Genomic DNA, 20,918 nt, shown 5'->3' on the forward strand with positions numbered 1-20,918 from the left:
GGGGAAGAGAAATGCACAGGATTATGGTGATGGCACATGGGTGATTTGGTAATGGGAAACCCGTGGGGATTACAATTGAGATGGGGAAAAAAAATGTACAAAATGATATAAAAATAAACTTTTGTAATAAAAAAAAAAAGATTTTTCCAAAAAAAAAGCAGAGTTATGAGGTTGTGGGCGGAGGGGAAAAAAGGGGAGAGAATTTTTAAGAGAAGAGTGACTTGATTGTTCTTAAAAGCTGTGTCAGGAACTGAGATCTCAGAGACAAGGAGAGGATGGGGTCAAGAACAGGAAACAGACAGCAGATAAGAGGACCAGTACTGGGGCTATGTACACAGAAGAGAAACCAAACACAGAACATTTTATGCATTAGGGGTGCCGCAGGGAATTAATTAATGTGTTAATTTACAATATAAACAAACATTATGTGTTCATCTCGTGAGCACTTTTTAAGGGCATTTTTAATGAACACTGACATGTCTATAGAAACCTGCCTTTTCAGATCAACTCGCACCTTAGCAAATGTAGAGCCTTTCCCTTCAGACTCAATGGTGATAGTGTGGGTTCGCCGCAAAAGGATCTGATCGATGTCTTCTTCACAGAATTTAGACCCCTCATCCTCCTCATCCATGAGTGCACCATACGCCCCTTTCCGCAAAAGATCTTCTATTTCTTTCTTGGAAAGCTGTTGTACCTGTTTTAGAAATGTATTTAAAATACTTCAATATTTCAGAAGTAAAATGTTTATAAAGCAACAAATGCTTTGTTTTTCTCAAAGAGTTAAATATGAATGTTAACAAAGGAAAAATGTGAACAAAATATGCCTAAAATATTGAGGCAGAAAAGGAACCAGATAATTAAAAAAAATTTATTTTGAGCTAAATAAAGAAAGGAGCCAACCAGAAAAATCATCTGGGAAAGTGTTGCTTACCCCATTGGTAGCATTTTCCCTTCCACTCATGGACTGCAGCACAGCTTTATCCAGACCGAGCTTCAAACTAGCCTTGTCAAACATTTCCCTTTCATAAGAATTTCTTGTGATGAGTCTATAGATTTTCACAGATTTGCTCTGCCCTATCCTATGACATCTAGCCTGAGCCTAGAAGAAAAGGGAAATTAGTGGCTACCAAAACTCAACTGTCACTTATAATGTATCAACACTGGTAAACAGAGGTAAGTTTAGAAGTACTTACATACTAAGAAATTATTTCTACATTATTAATAGATTACTAGCTGGTTCATTTGCTATTGCAAACACCTCCCCCCAAAATATGGGACTCTTCCTGAGTGACTACATGACTGATATGGACTGATTTGATTGGGGGTTCTCCATCATAGCAGAATGACTTTAAAAAAAAAAGAGCAACAGAAATATTTTCTTGCACGTTTACCTGGAGATCATTTTGGGGATTCCAGTCAGAATCAAAGATGATGCAGGTATCAGCAGCAGTAAGATTAATGCCTAAACCTCCTGCCCTTGTACACAGGAGGAAAACAAACCTATCAGAATCAGGTTTGGAGAATCTGTCGATAGCTGCCTGGCGGAGGTTGCCTCTCACTCGGCCATCAATCCTTTCATATGGGTACCTATGAAATGTCATTATTAACAAGGAGTCCTCACAAATTATTGTAATATACTTACTACTTTTTTTATTTTTAAAAAGTGTTACTGGGCCCTCCCTGGTGGTGCAGCGGGTTAAAGCACTGCACTAAGAAGCTGAAACCACTTCCGCGTGAGTTCGATCCCCGCCTGCCCCGGAGGTGACCGCATGGCGAGGCTGACCTCTCCTGACCCGCCCGCTGCTCTCCTCAGCAGTGTACTGCATTGATCTGCCTGTTCTGCTCCCCACTCTGTCTCTGGTGAATCCTCTCACCCTCCGCATCTCTGACCTGTACCCCAGTTCTGTGTAAATGAATAAATCTTTAAAAAAAAAAAAAAGTGTTACAACCTGAGATTATATGTTAACAGAATGACACTTATCAGAAATAACTTCATAGCAAAAGCTTTTACTGTGGATTTTCATACATTGGCTGCATGCCTAAAGATTAAATTTTATTTTACCCCCTCTTCAGTAAACTACCTAAACCCTAAAAGCAGCCAATATACCCTGAACGTAAAATAACAATTTCAATCCTAGGTAAGATGTACTCTCCCTACGTCAGATGAAAGAAATGCAAAGCGAAATTGTACCAAAGCTCACAGTCCTGCTGTACTTGGCATATATGTCACTGTCGTGTACATCTATAGTTTTTAAAAAGAGATATGATACGCTTGTCTCATCCTAGCCCCTTTATCACAAATGCCACATTGAGGTAAACCACCTGAAGTCCCAAGAAAGGTCACTTTTTATCTCCTTTTTATTTGTGTGGTGTGCAGCCCTCACCGTCTTTGAATGAGGTAGTCTTCCAGTATGTCCAAGCAGCGCACCATCTGGGAAAAGATAAGCACCCTGTGGCCACCAGCCTTCAGTTTTGGCAGCAGCTTGTCAATCAGCACTAGCTTGCCAGCAGCCTGGATCATCGCCTGGAGCTGAAAATCTGGAGAGTCTGCATTGTGTGTTTCTTTAAACTCTTCCAAAATTTTCTCTTCAGCACCTGCAGAGATTGGACAGCATAATGTGAATACTGTAAAAGGTTTTTATTACTAAAAACAATGAACTTGCATTCAAACCCCACTACAAACTGTACAAACTTTAATGTTATAATCTTGTTTATGAACATAAATCTATCCACAGATTCTAAATCAGGTCTATGCAAAACCGTGAAAGTATAAAAGGGATCAAAGTTTTAAGCATAACACATTTAGGCATTTGGGGGAAAAACACATTTTTCAACAAACAAATGTTTGCTGTCTATAAAAACTGAAGTTCAACAACAGACTGTCAAGCCAGAAGTGGCAGAAACAAGCCAAGGGCCAGATACCTACAGAAAATTTGGAGTCTAAATTGTTAAAGAAATGAAGAACTGTTTACTAGCTGAATATAAACACAAACAACAAAATCTGTTCTGAAACTAAGAAACAAGGGAATAGAGTTCTAAAAAATGATCATGTAGAGCAATAGTGTTCATATTAATTCAACCAAAAGGTCTGCAACAAAGGGGAATTCATTTCTTGGGAAAATTTTGTGGATTTTTGCAGAAGACATGGGCACACATCTATTGCAATCTCTAAATCACCCTCAATCATCCTCATCCCCATCTGATAACTTCCTAAGGTCTAAAAATTCTATCTTCAGTTATCTAAAGCTTTAAAAACATCAACCAGTTCTAAGTATTCTATGTAGGATTGCCAATGCCTATCCTTTCTTCTCTTTCTCAGAGCTGCACATGGAGGTCTACTTGTTCAAAGGCTTGGGGGCATTATTTTCCTAAGGAATGAGGCCTTTTCAACTTCCTCGTCTGACTTCACACCCCAGCTTTCTCAGGAAGCAGCAGGTTAAGCTTCCTTCTACTGCTTAGGTAGCTTAACTAGAATTATTCAGCCTGGGCCTGGCCTCCTCCCATCTCTGGGGTTAATCAGGGCATGGCTGCTGTGCTCAGCACCTCTTCCTAAGGATAAGGAATGTGGTCCTCGATTCTTTAGACAACACAAACAAATCCATTTACTGAGATTGGCTCCTAGCCTTAAACTGTACCAGAAATTGTGACTTACTCTTCCTATCAGTGGTTTTAAACATGTAAACTAACGGTACACAAATGGGAATGCATAAAGCTCAAAGGGTTTTAAAGGCTGTATGCTCAGGCAGGTCACCACAGTCACTTGGGCAGCAGTTCTGCAAGCAACAGAAGATGTCACAAAAGTGCAATCCTATTTCCATTTTTAGGGCAGTTGTGAAAATTAAGTTATGACATGGCGATATGCAGAAATACAGCTTGTCATTTATTAATCAACAAAGACTCTTACTGAGAACAGATTAAAGCAAATGCCTTAACCAAACACTAAAAGCTTTCTGCAAAGCATATTGTTATTTTTTATGGAGGAGGAGGACTGGCAAAAGTCACCAACTCTGTCAGAACTGCTAGTCCTTCACTCCCTTTTCCACATGAATAAGAGCATTTTTCTTTAAGTGGAAAAAAGAAAAGTAAAGGTTCTGCTAACGGAAAGGTAAGAACAAAGGGATGTTTAAGCATTAGCAGGAATATTCTTTAATTTTTCAAAAATGTAGATTGTAGATTCAGGACAGGACAGCCTCAGGGAATGAAGAAATAAGTAAATTCTTATATTAGCTCTTTATAAAATTCTATTTTTTGTAAAATATAAGATCTTTGCAGGTCAGAAGTAAGATTTTACATTTATAATGTTGTCCATATCAAGATTAGAACCACCAATTGTAATAGTTTAACACAATAACACAAGTTGACTAACAATGAAGTTTTCACAAATGAGATAATTACTTTAACAAATATCAGACCTAAATAAGTCATCTTAGTAAAAATCTTCAAAATGTAATAATTCAATCAAATGAGTAATTTGTTTCTTCTTTTTTTTTTTTAAGATTTATTTATTTATTTGCATACTGAACTAGGTACAGGCCAGAGGTGTAGGGGTGGTGAGAGGATTCACCAGAGACAGAGTGGGGAACAGAATAGGTCGATTAACAAGGTACACTGCTGAGGGAAGCAGTGGGTGGGTCAGGAGTGATCTGCGGTGCCATCTGGATCATCTCCCTGGCTGCGAATCGAACTCATGCTGAAATGGCTTTAGCTTCTTAGTGCTGTGCTTTAACCCACTGCGCGATCAGGGATGTCTCCAATTTGTTTATGTTTCAAATTTATTCGAGATAAGAAAAATAATATTCCTGCCTTTTCAATATTTGTCCATAATTTTTCATAAAGAATTGTCAAAATAAAAGCACATTCTCTTTTACCTGACAAAAGCTATTGCTGACTTAATCAGTTCAGCTTTTTGTTATGAATTCAGTCAGCTTCTTAACACAGCAACATTAGCAAACAGTCCTTTAGGATGCCTTTACATTTCATTTACTATGACCAGACTGAAAGGACAAGAGTAGTGGGAAGATTTTTGGGAGGGAAGTAATTCCATCTTCTCACAGTCAGACCTTCTTAAACTAAAGGTTTACCTTGATGTTAGACTCACATACCTACATCAGAAAAATAACTGGAAATGAGTCATAGTAAGGCATTACTATATTTAAAAACTAAAGCACTGCTTGTACTACATTTAAAAGAGTGTGCATGTATCAAAAAAACAACTTGGAGTAATTGTGCATTCACTTGAAATATGTATGGAAGTCTAACTTAAACAGATGGTCACTGTGAAGGCAGTAACAGCAATGTTAGCTAGCTATATTGGCCATGAACAAACAAGGAATCATTTCTGTTTTTGGAGATTATCAGAAAAACAAGCTACTACTTTCTTTCTGAAGTGTATTCTGCACATAAGCTTTTGCCTTGTTTCCTTTGTGCCTACTATTCTCTGCACTCCTCCTAACCACCAACAAATGACTTGCGTGTCTCCCCTAACCATCAAGGTCCTTTTCCAAATTTTCAACATTTTTAATCTCACACAGGGAACTTGAAATGTCATTCTCAAAAAACACCTTGGCTAATAATAGTAACTCCATTTATGTTGTCCAGTCACCTGCTTAATTTTTAACAAGAAAAACAACTGGCAACATTCACTGAGTACTTATAGTGTACAAGACACTGTTCTAAAGACACTGTTCTAAAGACACTGCACTTAAGTAAAAATATTAACTCACAATAAAAATATTTCTCATTTATATAGTTTGTATTCTACCATCACTTCTAATTTTCTTCTGTTCTTATATTACTGCTTTCAAGTTATGAATACAGTTGCTTCTATTTTTTACAATTTTAGTAATGTTTTACTTTATTAAATAGAACTTAGCTTGATTGGGACTACTTTACTCTGCCACAACCAATACAAATTTCAATTTAAGCTTCAAAATGAAAAACAACCTTGTTTAAATGTTCCATAAATATGTGCAGAGCTGGCATAGTGCCTGTGTACTCTCTACTCCAGACTGGCCATAAGCATGCATTGCACCAGCCATAGAGCAACCTCTGAGAAACACAAGATCTACATACATTACCTGGGTGCTTGTAATGCCCAGCATGTGTGCTGGAATGTGTGTGTGTGTGTGTGTGTGTGTGTGTGTGTGTGTGTGTGCGCGCGCGCATTTTTAAAAACTGCAATTTCCCAGCCCTCCCTGGTAGTGCAGCGGGTTAAAGAGGAGCATTGTGAAGCTAGCCTTGGCCACCTCTGTGCTAGTTCGATCCTTGCTCTGGGGTGACCACATGGCACAGCAGACCTGTGGCACCTGCTGCTCTCTTCTGCAGTGTACTTTGTCGATCTGCCTGTTCTGCTCCCTACTCTGACTCTGGTGAATCCTCTCATCACCCCGCACCTCTGGCCTATACCCTGGTTCTGTATCATAAGTAAATAAATTAACTTTAAAAAACTACAATTTCCCAATAAAACAGGCTATGAGAATATGTGCTTAAGGATACTACATAACTTGCTGTAAGGACAAAAAAAGCTGACCTCAAAATGTGACCAATTAGAAAAACTGCCACTGATCCAAGCATTGAAGTCTTAAGAGACTGCTGGGAGACAAGTGAATTGTACAGACTGAGAACAATCAGCTAGGAAAGATTCACCAACTGCTTTGGGGGACTCCTCCATACAATGTTCCTCACATGCAAAAGACATGTAACCAAACAAGGTAAACTCAATGACACTGGAATGGGTTTCCAACATCATGGCTGAAGTCTCCCTTTCACAAACACCTTGCTGACAGCACATCAGCTCTTCTGTAACGCCTTTTCTTTCCCTAATATTCTTTGTTTTCTTTTTACCAGATACTAAATACAAAAATAAATACATGCTTGCACTCACATACATGCCCACAGATATACCTTACTCATACCATCAATCACCCTAAGTTACAACTCCTTCTCCCTAACATAGAAGCAGACCCACTGACACTCACTATAATCACCTCACAAACTCTTAAACACTTGATGATTAACAGTTTGGCAGCATTAAGTATATAATTATCACACGATACTCTCGTTAGAAGACAAAGCTAAAAGCTGAACTGGAGCAATTGCCTCCGCGTTGGTTGTTGTGCTTATCTGCCCTTCCCAACTCCTATCCACTTATATGATGCTGCCCAACCAAAGAGTCTGCATTACATTTCTAAAGACTTCAGTTCAAATACTAGCAGTGGTTCTCTACTGCCTGTAGACTAAACCAGAATTCACAGCCTAGTGTAGCATGTAAGGTTCTCTGCCTCATTGCCCTAGTATGTCTAAGGCTCACTGTTCCGCCATTCTTTCCATTTATTTTATACTTCAGGTAGGATCCCCTTTTGTTTTCCTGCTCCTTCACTGTGCTCAAGTTATTATTTCAGCCGAAACATCTTTTGTTTTTCTTACCTTGATTGGCAAGACCCTTCCTTCTTTGTGGGCTCGTCTCAAATGCTATGTCTTTCTAAAGGTTTTCCTAATCTCAACTCCTGACAAACAGAAAGTACTTGTATTCTCCAGAGTTTATACATCATACGTATGCAATATTTCACTCTTTGGTGATCTGTGGATGTATACAATAGTTTTTTTTTACTCAGATCAGCTACATAATGCTACCAATTTAAGACATCAGGAAGACCATAAAGTGTTTATCTATTACATGGAGAAACAAATTATCAAATCTTTAAGATATTCTTGCATTCTTAGGGAATAGGTGCTTAAGACTTCTAGACAGAGAAGTCCAAAGATATTTTTCCCATCAACGAGAAAATCTCAACAGTGGCTAATTTCTCTTTTACTGTCAGTACTTCTGATATTTCCAGCCATGAAACACGAAAGCTTCCTTTCAGAGCTGAGACAGATGTAGGGAAGGAGGAGAAAGGTGCAATGTGGCCCTGTTTCAGAGCTCAGCAGGGCCATGGACCTTCATCTTAAGCTACTACAGAAGGAGGCATTATAAAAACTAGGAAGCTGGTGAAACCCACAAAAAGATGACAGGCTACAGTAATGACTAACAACCATAAATTTCTCGGTCTAGAGGAAGAAAAGGATTTCTGCTGTTTTGATAGTCACTGAAACTAGTTTACAGTGGCCAGGCTTACCATTAATAAGGTACGGATGATTGCAGCACTTTCGTAATTCCATCATAGTGTTTAAAAGGTTAGGTACGTTAGCTTGACCACCACCTTTGGAAAGAAATGTGAAATTCTTCTCAAGGATGGCTCGGTAATATTTCTTCTGAATGTTTGTTAGCTCAACTTCAATAATAGTTTCTTCTTTGGGGGCCAAGTTCTTTTCCACATCTTCCTTGAGACGTCTCAACATCATTGGCTTTAGAATAGCTTGGAGTTTTTGCACCTAAAAAAGGACCTTAAGTAAATGCTAGTATCATGATTTGTTTGCATGTTAACATATTTTCTAGCATGAGAAATCTGGATTACCTTACTTATTTACCATTTATTTTCAACTGTCAAAGCCCAGAAGGGTATTCCAGCACTCATCTTTCAGTTTTCATAACAGAAGTGCACAAAGGTTTAATGATTCCCTTTCAAGTGGACCATTTCACCTACCTCAGGATCCTGAGTAGCCAAAATACTTGAAAATCACACAGCAGAAAAGCACCCAATTTATTCATTTAGTTTCCCTTCTGTTTGTCTTAAATCATAGTGATGGCAAAGAAAGGAAAAGAATGCCATGAGGAGTGCTATGCTTCTAGAAAGAACTCAGAGAATGAGTGAGTAAGCCAGGAGTTACCTAGTACTGCACTACTAAACAAGCAGAGCTGATTCTCTCTGTTCCTTTCTCTGCTGATTGACATAGGATACAGCACAGCAAATAGCATTTATTTTAGAAAAGCAAACAAACCAACCAAACCAAAACATACTTCACTTTGAACTAAACTAGAAGGTTTAGACAGTTAGTTGGGACTGGGAAGGAGGCAGGGCACATAAAGGCCAAGATTTCAAGCATATCTCCGTTATCTGTTTCAGATACAGCAAAATAATGAGCACCTCCCACTCCCCCCACCCCCCAAAAAAAACCTTGTGGCACATAAAATAACCAATCACTTTTCACATACAAAACCTCACTTATTTCTCATAGAAATAACTGTAAGGTAGTTATAACCCAAGTTTCCAAATGAAAATATGTGGATTCAGAAAAGTAAGAAATATTACCAAGGATACAGAGCAAAGAAGTAAGACTAGAGTCAAAACGCCAGGCAGCAAATGCCTCTGCAAAGTGTAGTCGCTTCTGCTATTAAGCCTTGAAAGTATACAGAACAAAACCACCAATATGAATAGCACAGCAGGCTCTGAAAATTACATGAATAAGTATATAACCTTGCTCTAGAACTCAGCCCTTCTGGAGGGCAAACAGACAGGCAAACAGAACCTCCACAATGATGACTTGGAAGGTCCAAGTCAGGAGCCAAAGATCTCCTGTCTGGTGGGGAAAAGGGTAGAGCTTACATTTTTAAATGGTAAAATACTAATGTTTTGCCATTTCACAGGTTAATCTTTGACTGTAAGACTAAAATGCAATGTAGACATGGTAAGTACCTGTTCTTCGGTTTTCAGATCACCAAACTCTTGCATAAAGGTGGTTTCTGAAGGGAAGCGACTTGGTTCCAAGAAATGAAGCAAGCTAAAGAGCTCTTCCACAGTGTTCTGTAGTGGGGTCCCCGTCAGCAGCACTTTGTGTTCCTACAAGAGTGCAAGAAAAGCAGCTGATAAAACTATAACAAAAATGGCTTCTTAAAAACCAAAAACACTATCCAGAGGCTTTTTCCATTTCTACTCATTCACATTGATTCAGCATCCACCTTATATAAAGCATAGGAATTAGGCACAAAAGCAGACATACCAGAAAAATATGATGCTTCTAGAACTCAGCAGACCCCTTAAATACACTGGGTTGTTTCCTTACTTCCTGGGGCCAACATTTCAGTGTCGTGACTGTATGTCCCCTAAATCGCTATGCTTCTTTCCCCATTAGTTTAAGTTTTTTCCCCTAAAATCCCTAGACTCAAGTAAAGTTTACATGCTTCTTTCTGTTCTCTACATCAACAATGTACTCATCTCCCCATCTGCTTCCTGCATGACTCACTCTAGAGACAAAAGAAGTTCTACATGCAACGGCATAAGAAAAACTATTTTGTTCTGCAAAAATTTCAAACTAGCAAAGAGGTCAATTTGGTTTTAAATACCACAATCACTTAAAAAAAAAAAGATGCTATTTCTAACTTTATCTCTTTGAACCAAGTAAGGTATTCTTTAAAATAATTCTTCCTGTTTACCAGCTCTTTCTCCTGCTTTCCTGATGTATTCTTAAGCTTGTCTTCCTAACACAGAGAAGGATTTTTACAGTGATCAGTCTTGACAACAGTGGCTTTCTTAGTCTTAAAGGCACTATTATTTTCTACATTTTTTTTGTCATTTGGTGCACAGTATAGCTAACAAAACTATTTTTGAAACCTTCTCCTGATAGGTTCTAAAGGAATCCAACTAGATTTGGTTGCCAAGCAGAGTATACGCTCAGTAAATACTAGATGAATGATATATTTAAGGTCATGTTAATAGTCTTACTTTCTACCATGTCTTAGTACTTTGAAAACGAGGTGAAACAATTCGATTCACTTTTATTCTTCCTTTTCCCCCCTTTGAAAAAGAGGCCTTTGATAAAGGAAGAACTACATGGGCCACTAATATCTTTAGGCTTGTTAAATTCATAAAGAGTAGGGAATTTGCAAATCAGGATCTTCCAAATGGTGAATAACATGGGCCACCACCCCCACCATGCTCAATTCCTGTACTACTCTATCCAATAACGTTCAAAAATGCTGTCACAGATTCAGGAAAAGAGTTAACACATTGAAAAGGCTATATTGATACTAAGGATTACCTCCCAGTTTTTTTCATATCCTTTATTAACAAATTAAATCCTGAAATTTAACCAAGTACTTTAGGAAAAAAAAAATCTTTAAGCTTAATTTCAAAATAGACATATTTGAAAAAATGAATGCTGATTCATGCTGATCAGCTTTTCATGCTGAATCCTCTCAAGGACTAATTAAAGTCACTTACACCAGGTAATTACTCATATGACTGTTGTATAAAGTTTCACTGGTGTAGTGCACTAAAGCCACATTTCCATTTGGAAGTATATAAGCACTAAGTAATATACAATTAATACAGTATCACAAAACACCAAATAAAACTCTGCTATCAAACTTAACGCCAAGCTCAACTATAAGCCAGCAGATAGGTTTGGCTTAACAGTGTTACCATTCTTTTTTTTTTTTTTTAAGATTTACTTATTTATGTATACAGAACTGGGTACAGGCCAGAGGTGCAGGGACGGTGAGAGGATTCACCAGAGACAGAGTGGGGAGCAGATTAGGCACTCACAAAGTACACTAATGAGGGGAGCAGCAGGAAGGTTAGGAGAGGTCTGCCACGCCATGTGGGTCACCTCCAGGACAGGATATTGAACTCCTGCTGAAGGGGCTTTTGCTTCTTAGTGCTGTGCTTTAGCCCACTGCACCACCAGGGAGGGCCCCACCATTCTTTTTTTTTTTTTTTAAACTCTGATGGACAGATGTCTATTTAATTTTATTTTGACCTACTGCTTTTTGTGAGGCCTCCTGACAATAAAAATGAGATTAGAGAATCAATGAAGAACTACTACCACCTCCAGGGTGGACCTTCCTTGTCAATGAAGGAGAAAGAGCTGGTTTGCTTTCCAGAGCTTTTGTGGAAGACAGGGAGGACCATAGAAGACCTCAACCACCATTTTCACAATCATGTTTCTTCATGGGAAAACTGAAGACACTCACTACTGCTTTTCCCTTTCTGAAAATGCACTTGGAGATAATTTCCACCAAGTACATCTTTATCATATCATTCTTGTATGGGTAACAGCCATTCCCTATAAGTGCTCATAATTGGATAAAGTTGTTATTTGCAATTTTTACCATGACTTGCCCTAGGAAAGAAGAATAAAAGTGGCAGGTATGTAAGCTCTCACGGTGTTCATTTTAAGTAAGGATTCAAACACTAGAAAAAGAGCTGTTCAGAACTGGGCAAATATAATTCTATTCTAAATTTGAACAACAGTAATGTATTCCATCTTGAAAACATCTGCGATAACGTTTCTTGCTCATCAGTAAAGCAAGTATTTTGTTCATTTACTAATCAGACCTTCCAAGCTGGTGAGGCACAAATGAGTTACAGGTAGTGCCACATTCTTGGAGCAGTCAGTAGAGCTGTGACAGTCAGAATGCCAGGATGGGATGGGTCTACTGTGGCAGTGGGCAGTGTTCTCTGGTTACCCACGTGACAGATGAGTACTATCATTTTCTCTATGAGCTAGTATCTGAAAAAGGTTAAAGAACACTGAAATATGTAACAGAAAAAAATTATATGGGTAACAGACTGCACTCTGTTTGCAGTGTTAATAATAAACAAGAGAAAAATCCTTTAAAGTACCTCAATTAAAACTGTTTGATGTTGAAAAGAGTTCAACTAATGTATACTTGCCCATGGAAGATTGCTTTGCAGTAAGAATATACTATCTGGGAACACATGAACTAATAATAGAAACAAAATTATATACACTCAGTGAGATGACTACTGAAGCCCTCTGGATGCTATATCTTATGTGAACCACTATGAACATGGATACTGACAACTCAGAAAATAGATACTTCATGAGCATTGGTGTTTACCTGCAAATGCAGGTTTACTTCCAGTAATGCTAAAGTATCACCTGGAGAGACCCAACACATCCACAAAGTTTCTTTTTTGTATATGCTTAACCCTATCTTCAAACCTATTTACTTTTTTTTTTTTTTTTTGGACTGTGCCCAAATAATTTTAACTGCTTTGAAGAAGGTTTTAAATAATAATTCATTAGGGAAGAAATGGGAAGTTCCGTCCTAAATAGAATATTTCTATCAGAGTTTTTTTTCCTTTTATCAAAACCAGATTTTTGTTGTTTTTAATTAAAAGAATAACTGGCTAATTCAGTCTCCTTAATTCAAGAATAAAAGCAATGGCTTCAAAGAACCAGATGCAAAGAGTTTTTAAGTGTTTTTCTTTCTTGGGGGGGGGGTAGAATCAATCTTCAGTATTAAATTTATAGCTATGAACCTATGGAACATTCCTTCCCATCTTACAACCCTCAATTAACAAGAGATCAAATTAATCTACAGAAGTCAACATTAAAGGAATTCGAAAAATCTTTTTGTGCTTTTTAAAAACTCATCAAAACATCCAAGACAGGTTAAATGATAATAACTTTGCTTTTAAAATGTACACTGAAAATGAAAACAAGTGATCAAAATGAGCTTGAAAACAAAGGAATGAAAAGTGCCTGAGAATAACTGAAGTCATGTAGCAGTTTTCTGCTGGAAGTCATACACACAGCTGTATGTAATGAGGGAGGCGGGGGGAATCAATCAAATCCTACCATTTCCAGTATACACAGTATGCCAATACTATACCATGATATTCCTACTGTAAAAACCTAGGACATATCAGGAAAAGCAGAGCATTTCTAAAGAAATGGGCAAAGTATGAGATCATGTGCCCTAAAATTACAGATCAAATTTGAGTTCTTAGAATGCCCCAAATTTAAGTGTCTGTGCAAACTGGACTAATTTCAGGTATTGACAACTGCTGAGAACTTATATCTTCAAGTCCTGCTGATGCCAAAATGCAAAACCTATGAGTACTAAAAAAGAACCAGGTTATCATCGCTGAGCTAAAGTTTGACCCAACAGCTTATCAAAAGGCGATATTTGCAAACACAAGGGAAAAGCAAATACTTGATTTCAGTGAACATATCATGTCTATACTCTGCAACAGTACAAAGATATCAGTCAACAATATAAGAAGCAAGGAGACAATAGTAACTTCTGAGTAACTGGAAAATCAGGAGGTCACATCATAGTATTTGACAGGCTTTGCAAATAATCTTCACAGGTATTAGTCAAATTCGGAGCAGCAGAAATACTGAGTTAATAACAACTCTATTCAGATTCAATGGAATCACAAATATGATCACTGACCAAGTCCATCATCTTGAGTCCCTCCAACAGCTTGCAGTTCCTGTTCTTCAGCCTGTGGGCTTCATCAATGACTACACAGCGCCATGGAATATTCCGCAGCTCAGGACAATCAGTCAAAATCATCTCAAATGTAGTGATGATAGCATGAAACTTATAGGACCCCTTTATCACTCGACCCTACAAGTGATTCAGCATTAATGATTATGTTAATAACTTTGAGGACAAATAAATAGCATTAAATAGATGCATTTGTTCCTCTGGGGACAAAACTTTTATTTCAGGTGACATATTTTGTTTAGAAGGTGTTTTGGAAGTTTTAAGTTTATGGCATAGCAAAGTTTAAAATCTTTTCTTTTTGAAGGAAGGTAGAAAATTCCAGTCCAATTCTCTTACATATCACATACAGTACAGAGCCACAAAGTGTGCCCATGTTTGTCATATCCTGCAGACCCCCATGTTGATAGGCCAAAGGGATTATAGACTAAGCTGATAGCTCAGATTTTACTTTTTAATTATTTTGGACTTATTTTTCTACTTTTAAAATGCTAAAATGAAAAGAAACATTTACCTAAGATAGAACATAATTTCCCCAAACTAGAGATAAATATAAAAAATAGATGTCAATATTTTTCTCCTTTTATTATCTCATTGTAGTTAGATTTTATGCTTAGTGCTTCCACTTACTGCCTATAGTTTAAAACTATTCTAGCAGATACTGTTCTTCTTTCTTTATCATGTCATTCACAATGCTTCACTGACAATATCACAGGATAATTTTATGCAAGTAATGAGAATATACTGAAAATTACCATAATTGCTAAGAAACATAGTATAAATTCTTCCCTTTGGATTTATTTCTACTTCATTCAACGTGTAATTCAATACTATGTATCTAGTATTCTTAATTTTTAATAACAGTAAAATATTCTTTATTCACATTTAACAATGTCATTTTTATTTTTCTTAATCTTATAAAATAAAAACAACAGCAGCATAGCAATACATTAAATAATTATCAGTGCTCAACCAAGATGAAAAACTTCATTCATTCTTATCTAATGATCAAGAATGATCAAAGTTGTAAAATAAAAAGTGCTATAATCAAATATATGGAAATAAAATACAAATGGGTAAGAAGTTGACAGCAAATTTCTCAATTTTGTAATATTCAAATCACTTAGACCATTTTAACTTCCAAATCCTTAAAATGCACATAATAAGCATAAGGAATACCACCTATGATTTTTTACCTGGGGATCTTTGAAGTACATTTCATACAACTGAATGGTCCGACGACTAGCTTGACTCCCATGATACACAACCACGTTCAACTCTGTCCAGGTACGGAATTCCCTTTCCCAGTTGGGGATTGTGGACAATGGGGCAATCACTAAAAAAGGGCCATGGATTCCTTTCAAATATATCTCATAGAGAAATGTAATGGACTGGATAGTTTTTCCCAAACCCATTTCATCTGCTAAAATGCAGTTTCGCCTTTGGGAAGGAAAAAAAAATAAGGAAAGCTTAATGATACATATTACACACACTTTCCATTCTACAATATATATTATTATATTCCCAAATGCATATCTTAGATAAAATAAAATATATTTTTGAACAAAATTCTTTAGGAAATAAAAATCATTTCTGTATCTATCACTCTCAATATTCATATTTGTTAAGTAAGCAAATTTGTTAAGTAGGCATATTTTAAATGTTTATTCATTAAAATTCGTACTAGAGAGTTAAAATGCTACTTAAGGTATATTTGATTAAAATTTTTAATAGCTGCAAGGAAAAAGAGACTTTTTTTGAGTGAAGGGAAGTGTACTTTACATACATGCTGTAACAATTGAAGAGAAATGTACATACATGTTGTACCAATTGAAAAGTAGCCAGTTCACTCCCTCCAACTGGTATTCCCTGAGTTTGTTATTGTTTTTATACTCCCTGGAACTCTCCGATTTCTTCCAATCATCAGCAGGAGGTCGTTCCTGTTTCAAATACAGTAAATCCCATTAGTGGTTTCTCAAAGATCACACCACAATGCTATTTTCGAATTAAGCCCTCTACCACTAGCCAATTCTTACCACACGCTCTGTTTCCGGTTCCCTGGACATCAGTTTCTCAAACTCTTCAATCTTGGCTTGATCTATGTCCTGCCTTAGCTCCCATGTGCTGTCCTCATAAGGCAGTGAGCACCATTTCACCAGATAATGAGTTACAGGCTGGAACAGGTTTAAACAAATGAGATTTGGATTCATTTAACCAGAATCAATGTATGTGTATACACACACACACACATACATACACCCCACACAAATGTAAAGGAAAAAGATATATACTCTTTTACTTATCAATAGGCACTACTTGAGCAACAATGTAACTGAGTTGGTAGAAGTTTTAAAGCTATGATCATTAAACAGTTTCTACTTAAGAGAGCCTCAGGTCTAAACTGGAAATAGAATTACTGAGTACTATCAGAACAAATTAACTTTATATATATATATATATATCATTTGTTTTTATCTATGCATATCATTTATCAGGTATCTGATTCAGACTCATATTTTAAATTACTTTATATTATAGAATTGGCTAGTTTCTTAAACAATGAGAAATCAAACTAAATTTATTAGGACTTCTGCTCTTAGAGGGAGACTGCATACAATCACTTTAATCTGTTAGAGCTCTAGAGGACTAGAAGAGAAAATATCTTAAGGAATACACAAGCTGTTCTTTGTCTCTCCTTTAGAAAATGCTTGGGTTTGTTGACCTTTATTTCACAACCAAGGTACATATGACGCAGTTGTGATGTTAAAGTACAATTAAGTGAAACTACAAAAGTAAATATCATGACTTCATGATACAGAATATGGAGAAAATGGGAGTTCATTTTAGACCCTCACCAAAACAAGTAAGATCCAAACACTTTGTATTATAAAACTTAATTGACAGAGGAAATCAGGAATGACAAGATGGTTGAGTACATCATTAACAAGACACCATGCTCAGGAAATCTAGACTAGACTTGTCTTTATTTTCACTCTCCTAATGAATGTCCCTTTCAACCTCTGGAGCTCTTCAGAGCAACATGAGAATGCCAAGACTGACATCTCAAAAATAGAAATTCTTTATATTATCCTCTGTGTACTATATTAAACAAAATTCACCAACTTCACTAAGGATGTCTGATACTAAATAACGCTAAACTCTATTCTTCTATGAAAGTGTTCTTAATTATATAAGGGATATTTGTGCTCCACAACAGATTTATACCAAAAAGTATTGAACATTTATTGACCATATTCTGGAATTATCAAAATGACAATGTATTTATTTCATAGTGCAAATGTTTTATAAAAAGCTCTAAGACTAAACATAAAACATTTAGCACTATTATTCATCCCAAACCTAATAGTAAAGCACTACATTTCAGTTAAAATTTAGACCAAATATTGTCATGACCCAAGGCTGTGATGAGGACCAGGTCTAGTATTACACCATCATTCTCTGTAAACACATATAAGCTGTCTGAGTCACTGCCCCCTAATACAAATGATCTGTTACCTCTCCCCGGTCATCTGTGCTACGTGCAAAGTCCATTATCCGGTCAACCTCCACATAATCTGGATTAAAAAGCTCATCCTCAATCTGCATCAAAGGAAAAAAAATAAATGTCTATTTAAGTCCTGAGAGTAAATACTATTTCCCTTTTCACCAGGTAATAACATTTTGGGTCACAGCAATACAAAATTTGTATTTGGCAAATTCTATCAAATTAATTGAAATGCTACAATTTAGTAAAATCATTCCCCATGAGGAAATCAGACTTCTCAGACTTTGTTAACCGGGTCTTTTAATTACTGTGTGAAACCTTTTTACTGTGAGAGAATGTTTAAGAATATTTTAAATGAAGTGTGAAATTACAATTCACTAATGAGCAATCCAAAAAGCTTATAGCATGCAATGCATTTAGCATTCTTGAAACCACAGCTTGCAATAAAGAATGAGAGCCACAGTAAGTGCTACTGGAATCTCATAACTACTGGAGTCATTTGATGCCTTATAAGAACGTTTATAGAATGTTATTCAAAGCTAAAAATACTGAAACCAGTGAGTTTTATATTTCAGTGTGAACAGAATTTATAATTTTGATCATCTCTGACAATCAGCAGCAATACCACAGCTGAATACAATCTTGTCAATAATCTAAATGTTCTAATGACTTATTTGTACTCACTATAGAGTATTTGGCTAATTGTATTAAGTTTAGAGAAACAAGGCTTAAATTATGGTTATTTACCCCGTATATTAACAATCTTCGCTTGCTTGCAAAGCTATCTCCCATGAAAGAATAGAACTAACTCAAAGGGAAGTCACAGACTAAGCCCCAGTTTAAAGAAGTCAGGATAAGATAAGTTAGTAAACAAAAAGACACATTGGTATGTGTTCCTATAGATTAATTTATCAGTAATATAGCTGCACTAAAATGCTTCCCCAAAGACCTATTAGAAGTCACTCAGATGCCAGTCTTAGCCCCTGAACTACAAGTTGAAAAGATAAGCTGTGTGATCACAGTTGGCTCAAGGATAACAAACATTCTCTGGGCTTCTATGCTCATTTATAATTCCCAGTGTGGGCACTTTGAACTATAAGTTATGAAACAAAAAATCATAACTCCAAAGATATAGTTATGATTTGTAAAAGAAAGCTTTTACAAACAGTTGAGTATTAAGGCAAAATATTCCTGAAATGTTAAACTGTAAATGTTAACATATTAATGCACTGACTTTGTCAAAAGTTTCTACATTTTGTTAAATAATATGTATGGTATTCATATGTATAGCATAAACACTAAAACATTTTATACAAGGCTTTGATGGTAAAACCTCTCTCTTTAAAACAGCCTGGTCTTAAAAAGTTTTCATTGCTGAATTAAAATACTATTATTACTCCTAAAGACTTTTATTTTGTGAGTAATCTATGCCAGAATGTGTGATGCAATTTTCAGTTTCAATGTTTTTGAATAGAGATTTTGGTTGCAGCAGTTATGATAAAGCCTAAAGTAGTCCAAAGAACACAAAAGTAATCATATCTGAAAATTCCAAAGTAGGGGAACCACAGTATAGTTGAAGCCCCATTGACTATGAATTATGACAAAGGTGTGCGTGGAGGTATGTGTGCATGTATACAAGGAGAGAGAACAGAATGTTTACCCTTCTCTGCTAATCCTGTATCATCTTTCAGACTCAAGTTTATGTTATTTCTATTCAGGACAAAAAACCTAAGCTTTCTAGTTGCCAGGTTACCAGCAAGCTAATATATTTCAACCTTGGTACAGGTGATTCACATCCAAATAGATAGGCTACAAAGCTAGAGTCATGTCAATGAAGTGCATCTGAATCCAGCAAACAAATTCCAAATAAAATTTAATAAACAGAACCAAATTTAAGGATGACAGCTGGGGAAGAGGGCGGGGGGGGGGAGGCGCGGGTTGAAGGAGCAGTGACAACTACTATTGCATTCTTCTCTCCTTTTCCCCTAATCTGATCTGCAGATAAGGTCAGCAGAAAATGCAGTGGCTTTTTAAAAAGCAGACAATGATTTCAAATTGCCAAATGTCACAAAAATTTACATTTAGCTACATTACGAACTTGAAGACCGTGGGGGGGGGGGGGAGAACTTCAGTGTTTTCTTAGAAACTTCCCTTTCAAAGCAAGAATCACCTACATATTCTTCAGGAGGTAAGGAGTTACTTATATATGAGTGCCTCTATTCGCTTCAGTGCTAACTTCTACACTACATAGAAGTATAATATCATGACTAACAGGTGGTAATAAAGACATATGTCTGGTAAAATAGCAAGCCCCTGCCTTGGCCATTAATATAAACTTTAGAATATGCCTGTTAGAAGCATGGAAAAACGATTCTATCGCAGGGTTCTGTCACCTGCAATGATAAGAATTTTATGAGAGGGCCCTCACTGGTGGCGCAGCAGGTTGAAGCACAGCACTAAGAAGCTAAAGCCACTTCAGCATGAGTTCGATCCCCCGCCCCAGAGGTGACCCATATGGCGCAGCAGATCTCTCCTGACACGCCCACTACTCCCCTCAGCAGTGTACTTCGTAAGTCAGCCTGTTCTGCACCCCAGTCTGTCTCTGGTGAATCCTCTCAACACCCCTGCACCTCTGGCCTGTACCCTAGCTCTGTATGCATAAATAAATAAATCTAAAAAAAAGAATATTATGAGCTAAAGTACTCAATACTGTTTTGTCCTCACTTCCTTTCCCAAAATGTCAAGTAGGGATGTGAGTAGACAAAACAAGTATTATTTTATAGCAAATTTCATGCTTTTTTACAATGTACAATAACTTTTATGGAGAGGAAAATTAATAAATCAGCAAGTTTCATCTTTCAACATGAGTTATACTTGATCACCACACTGGTGATCAAAAATCCAGGGACAACAGTAAGCAGTTTTTAAAAAATGTGAAATTGACCATTTTGGAAGAGATCTTGGCAGTGTTTAAAAATGTAGTTTGCTCAGGCCTCCCTGGTGGCTCTAGGACTTAAGACACAGCACTATGAAGCTATCAGCTGCCACTGCAACACAAGCACAACCCCTGGCCAGACAGGTGACCCACATGATGCAGCAGACCTCTCCGGTGTCACCTGTTGTTCCCCTCAGCAATTTCAGTAGATCCACCTGTTCTACTCTCTACTCTCTCTGGTGAATCCTCTTACCTCTCACACCTCTGGCCTGCACCCTAGCTCTTGTATGCATAAATAAAATGCATATCTTTTTTAAAAAGTCCACTTTCTCCCCTGT

The 20,918-nt window shown here is 36.9% G+C and overlaps 1 protein-coding gene across 1 annotated transcript in view; it reads right to left on the bottom strand.

Moving 5' to 3' along the window:
- The window catches only part of CHD7 (chromodomain helicase DNA binding protein 7), a 127,113-nt gene that overhangs the window by 29,646 nt on the left and 76,549 nt on the right, over window positions 1–20,918 (bottom strand). The window contains exons 8-18 of the mRNA XM_004679850.2: window positions 17,657–17,740; window positions 16,177–16,314; window positions 15,959–16,080; window positions 15,337–15,580; window positions 14,087–14,263; window positions 9,576–9,719; window positions 8,118–8,373; window positions 2,385–2,595; window positions 1,392–1,587; window positions 932–1,099; window positions 515–694 (exon numbers count right to left, since the gene is read on the bottom strand). Coding sequence (XP_004679907.1) covers window positions 515–694; window positions 932–1,099; window positions 1,392–1,587; window positions 2,385–2,595; window positions 8,118–8,373; window positions 9,576–9,719; window positions 14,087–14,263; window positions 15,337–15,580; window positions 15,959–16,080; window positions 16,177–16,314; window positions 17,657–17,740 — 1,920 coding nt within the window. The remainder of the gene's footprint in view (window positions 1–514; window positions 695–931; window positions 1,100–1,391; window positions 1,588–2,384; window positions 2,596–8,117; window positions 8,374–9,575; window positions 9,720–14,086; window positions 14,264–15,336; window positions 15,581–15,958; window positions 16,081–16,176; window positions 16,315–17,656; window positions 17,741–20,918) is intronic.

The sequence above is a fragment of the Condylura cristata genome, unplaced genomic scaffold, assembly GCF_000260355.1.
Source record: "Condylura cristata isolate star-nosed mole 26May11 unplaced genomic scaffold, ConCri1.0 scaffold00009, whole genome shotgun sequence".
Lineage (NCBI taxonomy): Eukaryota > Metazoa > Chordata > Mammalia > Eulipotyphla > Talpidae > Condylura > Condylura cristata.